This window comes from Carlito syrichta, unplaced genomic scaffold (genome assembly GCF_000164805.1).
Source record: "Carlito syrichta isolate Samal-C Ts95f unplaced genomic scaffold, Tarsius_syrichta-2.0.1 Scaffold307187, whole genome shotgun sequence".
Classification (NCBI taxonomy): domain Eukaryota; kingdom Metazoa; phylum Chordata; class Mammalia; order Primates; family Tarsiidae; genus Carlito; species Carlito syrichta.
The window spans coordinates 519,758-530,650 of NW_007251283.1; the positions used below are offsets into that span (position 1 = coordinate 519,758).

The 10,893-nt window shown below is 47.0% G+C and overlaps 1 protein-coding gene across 1 annotated transcript in view; it reads left to right on the top strand.

The window, feature by feature from the left end:
* The first annotated feature begins 6,418 nt into the window (after positions 1–6,418).
* Positions 6,419–10,893, top strand: part of ZNF839 (zinc finger protein 839) — a 15,860-nt gene continuing 11,385 nt past the window's right edge. The window contains exon 1 of the mRNA XM_021715563.1: positions 6,419–7,307. Coding sequence (XP_021571238.1) covers positions 6,459–7,307 — 849 coding nt within the window. The 5' untranslated portion in view covers positions 6,419–6,458. The remainder of the gene's footprint in view (positions 7,308–10,893) is intronic.

Genomic DNA, 10,893 nt, shown 5'->3' on the forward strand with positions numbered 1-10,893 from the left:
CGACCCGGCGGGCTTCGCTCCTGCAAGCGCCTCGCCCCGGCGCCATTTGCTCTCGCCGGGCCCTCGCCTGCGACGCCCCGGGGCCGCCTCTGCTTTCGCAGCCCTGCTCAGGGCGCCTCTGTGCCCGCCTGGCTGTTTTTACGGGCCTTGGTCCGTTCGTGCAGCCTTTATCGAGCACCTGCTGTGTTCGGGTACTGCCCTGAGTGCCGGAGGCGCCGCCTTGAACACGCTCCAGGATGAACAAGCTTCTCGGAGGTTCCGGGAGTGACCCGGAGGCTGCTGCAGAGGGGCGCTCCCGTAGGCCTTCCCCCACTGGAGCCGAGACCTGGATGGATTAAAAGGAACCTACTTAGCTTTGCAGGTGGAAGGTACAGCGAGCTCCAAGGCCCAGAATGGGGCAGAGTGAAGCGCGTTGTAGGAGTTTGCTGCAGGACTTACAACCCTAAGGGGCAGCGACTGACTGTAGCCCCAGTGCCCAGCGCAGGGCTTGATACACACTTCCCTTTTGAGTCGGGGTCTCATTCTGTCGCCCAGGCTGGAGGGCAGTGGCACGCTCACGTTCACCCCAGCCTTGACCTGCTGGGCTCAGGCGATCCTTACGCCTCAGCCTTCCAAATAACTGGAACTACAGGTGTGCGCCACCACACCCGGCTAATCTTTTGATTTATTGTCGCCAAGTTGCCCAGGCTGGTCTGGAACCCCAGGGCTCAGGCAGTCCTCTGGCCTCTGCCTCCTAAAGTGCTGGGATCACAGACGTGAGCCACCACTCCCAAACTGATGCACAATGAGTGAGATACGTGAAAGCACTCTGTTTACTACAACACAACCTTTCTCAGTGGGTTTGTTTCCCGGGTCATGCAGCTTTTGGCTCCTGGGGGAGTTGGAATTGGAATGTGATCTCCAAGTCCATCTGAAGCCGGAAGTCCTATGCATCATCCCCTTCAGGGCTGGGGTGTAAATAAAATTGTCACCCCAAAATCACCAAAAGAAGAGAATAGAATCAATACTCTTGTTTGGGGTTTTTTTGACCGAGTGATTTCACAGCTGCTTAAAATTGTACCCAGTTGGTCATCAAGACTAGGGAATTGTCTTGGTAAAGTTTGGGAAGACCAATATAATTCTGCCCAAACACCACACTTCCTGGAGGCGCTACCTTGGGTAACTCAGCCTTTTTGGGCTTTGGTTCCTTGTTTACAGGAGGGATAGCTCGTTGGTGAAGTATTCTCTGCTGAAGAATAAGATGTCCCCCTCCCACTCTCCTTAGGCTATGCACAGCAAGTCTGAGTCACAAGACTGCATGGCACCATCTAGGGCTGCCATCTGCAGGGTCTCTGCTCTGTGCCAGGCACCGTGCTGGGTTGCGTAGGTCTCCACAGCCACACAGCCTTGTTTTTGTACCAGGATTTTGCAGGTGAGAAGCAAGCTGGGAGAGGTAGAGTGACTTTGCCTGGGTTCCTTAGGTGTGGCTGCACCCTAGAGCCCCTGCACTCCTCACCACGCTTGCTGAATGTGACTACAGCTTTTTGGATCTGGAGTGGCAACTTAGGAAAGAGTCCAAAAATGGCGTATAAAATGAAAGCAAACTTAATCAATGTTAGGCAGCATGATAGAATTATATTCTGCAGTTAATCTAGTGGAGATGATGTGAATTCTGCCTACAATAATGTACCCGTGCCCATTCTGCTAATACTCTGCACAGCCTCATGGAGGCCATAAAGGCAAACCAAGTATATACTTTGCCCCTAAGGGGTTAATGAACTAACAAGAAGTAAAACATGACACCGGTAACTTTTTCCTTTTTAGAGACAGAATCTTGCTTTGTTGCCCAGGCTGGAGTGCAGTGGCATGATCATTGCTCACTGCAACCTCAAACCCTGAGCTCAAGTGATCCTCTCACCTCAGTCTCCCAAGTAGCCAGGACTGTAAGCATGCTCCATCATAACTAGCTAATCATTTTATTTTTTGTAGAGATGGCAGTCTCACCATGTTGCCCAGGCTAGTCTTGAACTCCTGGCTTCATGCGATCCTCTCACCTCAGCCTCCTAAAGTGCTAGAATGACAGGCATGAGCCACTGTGCCTGGTCCCAGATAACTTCAGTTAAAGTCAAAAAGCTAGAGATTCAGACAAAGAACTAAATACGTTTAGAGAAAGGGAGATGATTTCTGGCTTAGGGGATCAGAAGCAACTTGATTGAAGAGGTGCTATCTGAACTAGATTTGGAAAGGTGGGTCTAAGTGGAAAATGCAAAAGAGGGGAGGTAGTGTCCCAGGGTGGGTAGTGGGGCACAGTTGGACAACCAAGGCAGAAGGGCCCAGTAGTCTGCTCTGGGGGATGGTGTGGATCAAAAGCACAGACCAAGTGGATACACTCCCATAGGTCAGATGGAGGCTCCTGCCTCTTCCTATCATCCTGGTTCCCTCCCCACACAAGCAGTTCCAGTCTATCCAACATGTTCCATTTTTCATTCATCCGGGCATTCACACGTGTGTTTTTTTCCTTACACCTAGAATGTCCCTTTCCACCTGCAAAAATCCTCAGCCTATAAGGCACTTCTCAGAGATCACCTCTCCTGGGAAGCCTGCCACTCCTGGGCTATTCCTTCCTATTTATTGCAGCTGTGGTACCAAGATGTCATTGTTTTCCTGTCTGTCTCACCTGTCTGCATTCCTTAGGGAACCTTCAGAATCATCAGTGGAGCTTCTGAAAGGGTAAATCTTGGGCTTCACCCCAAGAGATCCAATTCAGCAGGTCTGCAGGGACTGAGGCATAGCAAGGAAAACCACCCACCGTCTTGGGAGAGTAGACTTGGCTGCTGTTTATGTATTCCACCCAGAGATACTTGGTAAAAGTTTGCTGATGAAATAAATCTATAACAAAGTATCAGGTATAGTACCCGCATAGTAAGCCAGTCCTGATAACTGATAAATTATTAGGCCAGCCTTGCCACTTTGTTAATCCTAAAACTATAGGAGTTAGTGTGTGTGTGTATTCTTTTTTTTTTTTTTTTTTTGAGTTGGAGTCTAACTCTGTTGCCCAGACTGCAGTGCAGTGGCACACTCCCAACCACTGCAGCCTCAACCTGCTGGGCTCCAGTGATCCTTCTGCCTCAGCCTTCCATGTAGCTGGAACTACAGGCGTGCACTACCACACCCGGCTAATTTTCTTTTATTTATTGTAGAGATGAAGTCTCGCCAAGTTGCCCAGGTGGGTCTCGAACTCGCGGACTTGAACAGTCCACTCACCTTGGCTTCCCAAAGTGCTGGGATTACAGGCTGAACCACCGAGCCCAGCCATGTGTGTGTTCTTATAATGTTACCTGGCAATACCTCAAGAGTGTAGATAAATATTTTGAGTGACTTGTAGTAAAATGAAACAGGTCTGGTTCTTGAGGTATATGCAGAGTCGATCTGATTCACAAGTAGCATAAGGGGCTTAGCATAAGGGGCTCTGGCACTGGCTCTGTACAATTTGTAAACTAAAGTGTCCAGTTGTCTCTGCTGTTTGTGCTAGCATATAGCATACACACAAACGAGACACGCACTCCAACTTGGTTTCAGTGAGGGTTTTTGTTTTGCCCTGTGTGACCTTTTTACTGACTCCACTGCTAGAGGGTTGAGTCCAAAGAGGGCCTGTCCCAAATACATGACTCTCAACCGAAAGCGATTTTGCCCTACTAGGGGATACTTGACAATGTCTGGACACACTTGTGATGGTCAGGACTTGGGGTTAGTACTGGCATCTGGTTGGTAGAAGCAGGGATGCTGCTGACGTCCTGCAGTGCACAGGACAGCCCTCTACAATGAAGGCTCGCTGGGCCTCCATGTTAGTGGCCAAGGCCGAGAAAGCCTGCGTGGGACATGATGTTTGTCCCTGGGGGAAAGTGCACTGTTTTGGCTCTGTGAGGACAGGAGCACCATCTGTGTTGCTGCCCTATTCTTTCCCCTAAGCCCATGATGACAGCTGCATCCCTAACACCTATAACAGTGTCTCTGACATTTGGATGTTGTTGAAAGCAGCTCTCCCCTTTAGTAGGTATTTTGTTATTACTGACAGTGCTGCCTCGATTCTCTCAGATCATACTTTTTGGTGCCCATATGAGTTTTTGTTTATGGAATCCAGGAAGTGGAATTGTTGGGTCAAATGCACATGTATTTAAATTTTTGTTAGATGTTTTTTTGAGAAGTTGTTGAAGGTATGTAGCCCCACTCCTGGGTGGGTGCCTGTGGGGAAACACACACACATGCACGCACGCATCCCTGAAGGTTAGGAGCAGACTGTGAGAGCAGAAGACGGAAGCCACCTGTCTGTCACCAGGAGATCGTACACTGGTGCTGCAGAGAAAAAAATCATGGAGAGTTGCACATGCTGATATGGATACATTTCACAAAGCAGTAACAGTAAAACTGAAAGGCCCTGTCAACTTGCAGGAGGTGATTGATATCACTTACATAAGGTTTAAAAACATGTCAGAACTGAAGTATATATTTTTAGGGATAGCCACATATGCAGTATAAACATACAAGAAGCACATCAGTGGTAAGCACAGTCAACATGGGTGAAAGAAAGGGATGCAGCTTGAGAGACAGTCTGAGGACTCAGCCTGGACTAAGCATGTTCCACATAAGGTGGGCAATAGTAGGAATCTGGGCAATGCTGTTCTTTTATGTTTTTGGTTTCTAGAATTTCATTTGAAACTTTTTCTATATTTTATTTATTTTTTTGAGTTAGGTTCTCACTCTGTTGCCCAGGCTGGAGTGCAGTGGCAAAATCATGGCTCACCATAGCCTTCACCTCTTGGGCTCAGGCAATCTTCCCACCTCAGCCTCCCGAGTAGCTGGGACTACAGGTGTGCACCACCACACCCAGCTAACTTTTTTATTTTATGTAGAGAGAAGGTTTTGCTATGTTGTACAGGCTGGTCTTGAACTCCAGAGCTCAAACACCTCAGTCTCCCAAAGTGTTGGGGTTACAGTCATGAGCCGCTGAGTCTGGCCAGAAATATTTTTAAAAATTAGCCCATTTAGACGTTAAAAAAATAACCCCAGCACTTTGGGAGGTGGAGGCAAAAGAATTGCCTGAGTCTAGGGATCCGAGACCAGCCTGAGCAACTTGGTGAGACCTTATCTCTATAATAAATCAAAAAATTAGCTGGGCATGGTGGCACATACCTGTCGTTTCAGCTATTTGGAAGGCTGAGGCAGAAGGATCATCTTTGCTTCATTTGTTTTTATTTGGACTTCTTAGTACTCTAAATTGGACTCCATTCAATATATGAGCTCTTTTTTCTTTTTTTGAGTTGGAGTCTCCATTGCCTAGGCTGGAGTACAGTGGCACGCTCACGGCCACCCAAGGGTCGACCTGCTGGGTTCTGGCAATCCTTCCGCCTCGGCCTCCCAAGTAGTCAGAACTACAGGCATGTGCTACCTCACCTGGCTAATTTTTCTTCATTTATTGTAGAGACGAGGACTCACCAATAAATGGGTGGCTCAAGCCTGTAATCCCAGCACCCTGGGAAGCTGAGGTGGGAGGTTCACTTGAGGCCAGGAGTTTGAGACCAACTTGGGCAACATTGCAAGACCCCATCTCTTTAAAAAAAATTAGGTGCAGTGGCATATGCTTGTAGCCCAAGCTACTTGGGAGGCTGAGACGGGAGGATTCCTTGAGCCCGGGAGTTCAAGGCTGCAATGAACTATGATTGTGCCACTGTACTCCAGCCTGGGTGATAGCATGAGGCCCAGTCAAAAAAATAATAAGAAAAAGTGATGTAAAGTAGATACCGTCAGAGGTTGTTTATGTAGAAATGGTAAACCATTCCATAAATTTTGTTTCATTTGTGTATGCAGATGTTTGTTTACATATGTGCACTAGATTGTGGTGTAAACTATATTACTGTAGTCCGTGGTCAGAAAGGTTGGAAAAATACAGTGTAGGCATGTTACATGGACTTTGTTCTCTTTTTTTTTTTTTTTTTTGAGTTGTAGGTCTCACTCTGTCACCCAGGCTGGAGTGCAGTGGCATGATCATGGCTCACTGCAGCCTCAACCTCCTGGGCTTCGGTGACCTTTCCACTTCAGCCTCCTGAGTAGCTGGGACTATAGGCAAGCGCCACCAAGCCCAGCTAATTGTTTGGATTTTTTTTTTTTGGTAGAGATGAGGTCTTGCTATGTTGCCTAGGCTGGTCTCAAAACTCCTGGGCTCAAGCAGTCCTCCCACCTAGGCCTCCCAAAGTGCTGGGATTATAAGTGTGAGCCACCACGCCCAGCCTAACTTTTTAATATATAAGACATAATTTAAAGAAAATTTCAGTGGTGGATTTATGATGAGAGCAAATTTGCAGAAATGTTGCTAAGCATGATGGTTCTTTTCTTGTTCCAATTTTCTTCTTTTTGTATGTAAGCAACTAGAAGCCATTTGTGTCAAGGTGACATCTGGAAAAATAAAAGGTCAGGAGAGGCCAATGCCCCCACTGGCCACCATCCAGCCCAAAACGGCAAGACGGAGCCAGCCGCCCAGGGGAACTTCCAGCCTGATGGGACTCCGCGTAGCCAGCCCTCAGCTGCTCAGGATACAGCCCCTCATGAGAACTGGGTCAGAGCTGTGCTTCCGGAGTGACTTGCCTCAGCCTCCTGCTCAGGTGTTTGTACAGAGGCCACTGCCTGCCCTCCAACCAGTCCCTGCAAAGAGTGGCGTGGCCTCCGAGGCTCCAGGCGGCCAGGGCTCCCTGGCGACCCCTTTGCTGGCTTCTCACTCAACACTAGCAACGTCGGTTTCATCCAGCTCAGCACATTTATTGGTTCCCAGCTCGCATACAAAACATACCGAGAAACTAAAGAAATCTTTAAAAGTGAAGACACGTTCTGGACGGATATCTCGACCTCCCAAGTACAAGGCTAAAGATTATAAATTCATAAAAACAGAGGATTTGGCAGATGGTCATCCATCAGATTCTGATGATTATTCGGAACTGAGTGTGGAAGAAGACGAAGACCAGAGGGAGAAGCAGGCGCTCTTTGACTTGTCAAGTTGCTCCCTGAAGCCCAAGACTTTCAAGTGTCAGACTTGTGAAAAGTCATACATAGGAAAGGGGGGACTGGCCCGGCATTTTAAGCTTAATCCAGGCCATGGCCAGCTGGACCCTGAGGTGCTGCTGTCTGAGAAGGCCAGTGGGCATGTGGTCAGGGGGCGTGTGGAAGAAGGGACCCTCAGCCTGGCTTCCCAGGAGCTGTCCACATCAGCTGCTCTACGTGATGGCGGGGCCTGCTCCCACTGTACCACAGGGTTGGAGTCAGCATGGGGTGGCCTGCAGGTAACGCTTCTGTTTGAGTACAGTCCTTATTCCTGTCCCTGCCTGCTCATCCTTAAATTAAGCTTTATGGTGTCTGATGGGGCTTAGGCAAAGGCTCCAGCAGGACCAAAGTCATCAGACTGGGGGACCCTAGCCCTCACATTGTTGCTCTGCTGCTGTTTGAACAGATGAGGGTGGGCATGGTGGCTCACACCTGCAATCCCAGCACTTTGGGAGGCTGAGGCGGGAGGATTGATTGAGGCCAGGAGTTTGAGACCAGCCTGGGCAACATAGCAAGACCTCGTCTCTACCATAAAATAAAAAAATTACCCAGGTGTGGTGGTGCATGCCTGTAGTCCCATCTACTTGAGAGGCTGCGGCAGAAGGATTGCTTGAGCCCAGGAGGTCAGGTTTGCAGTGAGCCATGATTGTGCCACTGCACTCCAGCCTGGGCGGCAGAGTGAGACCCTGACTCGAACAAACAAAAAAACAGGTAAGGAGCTGGGTGTCTTCTCTCTGGCATGGTTTGATAGTAATACAGCTGTCAATTCTTTAGATCTGGTCAGTAAAACTGATGGCAGTGCACTTTGGCTGATGTTACAGAGGTTGTTGAGAAAGGCCGGCATGGGGGGTGGCAGCCCACTGGGTGCTTCCTGGAGTGTTAGTCTTACACGCTGCTTAGCATGGCCCCTCCCCATTTTGCCCCTGCTGAAACTCCCAGGAAAACAAAGCAGGTATGAGTTGCTATGCATTTGCATTACCACACTAAAACTGTTTTCCAAAATTTTTTATTGTAGTAAAATGCACGTAGCATAACATTTACCATCTTAACCATCTTTAAGCGTACGGTTCAGGGGTATTACGTGCATTCGTAATGTTGTGGGGCCATCACTGCCACACATCTCCAGATCTCTTTCATCTCATAAAACTGAAACTGTAGCCATAAACAGCGACTTTCCATCCCCCTTTTCCTCCAGCCCCTGGCAGCCACTGTTCTACCTTCTGTCTCTGATTTTAACTGTTTCCTTATTTAAGTGGAATCACAGAAGGTCTCTCTGTGGTTGGCTCATTTCACTGAGCACCATGTGCTCAAGGTTCATCCATGTTGTAGCCTGTGCCCGAATTGCCTTCCTTTTTGAGGTTGAATAGTATTCCACTATATGTACATACCACATTTAGTTATGCATGTACTGGGTTGCTTCCACCTTTCAGCTATTGTGAATAATGCTGCTATGAACATGAGTGTACAAATACCTCTTTAAGACTATTCTCAAGTTTTGGGGGTAAATATCCGGGAATGGAATTGCTGGGCCTTATGGTAATTCTATTTTTGATTTTTTAAGGAACCACCATAATGTTTTCCATAGTGACTGTACCATTTTACTTTCCTACCAATAGTGTCCAAGGGTTCCAGGTATTCTACATCTTCACCAATGCTTGTTATTTTCTGTTTCTGTTTTTTGGATGGTAGCCCTCCTAATGAGTGTGAGGTAGTTCTGATTTGCATTTCAGTACTCAGTGTAGTTCTGATTTGCATTTCCCTAATGATTAGTGATGTTCAGCATCTTTTCATGTGCTTTTTGGCCATTAGTATATCTTTTTTAGAGACAAGGTATCACTCTGTCACCCAGGCTGAAGTACAATGGCATGATCATAGTTCACTCTACCTCCAATTCCTGGGCTCAAGCAATCTTCCTGCCTCAGCCTTCTGAGCAGTTAGGACTACAGGCATATACCACCACGCCTGCTGTGTTGTCCAAGCTGGTCTTGAACTCTTGGTCTCTCTCCTTGAGCTCTCAAAGTGCTGAGATCACAGGCATGAGCCACCACACCCCAGCCATTTGTATATATTTTCTGGAGAAATGTCTGTTCAAGTTTTTGCCCATTTTTGAGTTGGGTTGTTTTTTATTGTTGAACTTTTGGAGTTCTTTGTATGTTCTGGATATTAATCCCTTATTAGATACAGGATTTACAAATATTTTCTCCCATTCTGTGAGTTGTCTTTTTACTCTATTGATAGTGGCTTTTGAAGCAAAAGATTTTAACAGTTTTCACAAAAGTCTAATTTGTCTTATGTTTTCCTTTGATGCCTGTGCCTTTGGTGTCATATCAGAGAAATTATTGTCAAATTCAATACAGTGAAGCTTTTGCCCAAAGTTAAAACATTTTTTTTTTCAATTTTTAAATTTTTTGTACAGATAGAATCTCGCTATGTTGTCCAGGCTGGTCTTGAACTCCTGGGCTGGTGTGATCCTCCCACCTCAGCCTCTGAAAGTGCTGGAATTATAGGCATGAACCACCATACCAGGCCATGTCCTAGGTTTTCTTCTAAGAGTTTTATAGTCTTAAGTCTTACATTTAATCTATTTTAAGTCAATTTTGGAATACTGTGTTAGATAAGGGTTCGGCTTCATTCTTTTGCATGTAGATATCCAGTTTTTCCTAGAACCACTTGTTTTTTTTTTTTATTTCTTTTTTATAAACTTTTTTTTTCATTGAATTTTTTTTTTTTTACTTGGAGTCACTCTGTCACCCAAGTTGGAGTGTAGTGGTACACTCATGGCCACCCCATCGTAGACCTGATGGGCTCCAGTGATCCTTCTACCCCAGCCTTCCCAGTAGCTGGAACTATTGGTGCGCGCTACTATGCCCGGCTCATTTTTTTTTTAATTGTAGAGACGAGGTCTCACCAAGTTGCCCAGGCTGGTCTCGAACCCGTGGGCTCAGGCAGTCCACTTGCCTCGGCCTCCCAAAGTGCTGGGATTACAGGCTGAGCCACCAAGCCCAAATTCCTAGAACCACTTGTTAAAAAGACTCTCCCTTTCCCATCTTGGCACCCTTGTCAAAAATCATTTGACTGTATATGTAAGGGTTTATTTTTGGGCTCTTTATTCTACTCTACTTATGCCACTACCACACTGTTTTTGTTGTTGTTGTTCTGGTAGTTTTGATTACTGTAGCTTTGTAGTAGCTTTTGAAATCAGGAAATGTGAGTCTTCTAGCTTTGTTCTTCCTTCTTTTCTTATTCTAATTCCTCCTCCTCCTCCTCCTCTTCCTCCCCCTCCTCTATTATCCAGGCTGGGGTGCTTTGGCATAGATCACTATCACTGTAATCTCAAATTCCTGTGCTCAAGTGATCCTTCTGCCTCAGCTTCATAGGCACATGCCCCACACTCAGCTCATTTTTCAATTTTTTTTTGAGTTGAAGTCTCACTCTGTCGCCCAGACTGGAGGGCAGTGACACGCTCCCGGCCACCACAGCCTCGACCTGCTGGGCTCCAGCGATCTTCCACCTCAGCCTTCCAAGTAGCCAGAACTACAGGCACACGCTACCATGCCTGGCTAGTTTTTGATTTATTGTAGAGACGAGGTCTCACCAAGTTGCCTGGGTGGGTCACGAACCCACAAACTATTAGTTGTGTGTGTGTGCCTGTATATTTGTGTGTTTGTGTAAAATCTTTAGGCTATAAGATTATATCATCAAGCCAGGCTCAGTGGCTCAGCCTGTAATCCCATGCCTTTGGGAGGCTGAGGTGAGTGGATTGCCTGAGCCTGCGGGTTCGAGATCCGCCTGGGCAGCGAGACCTCATCTCTACAATAAATCAAA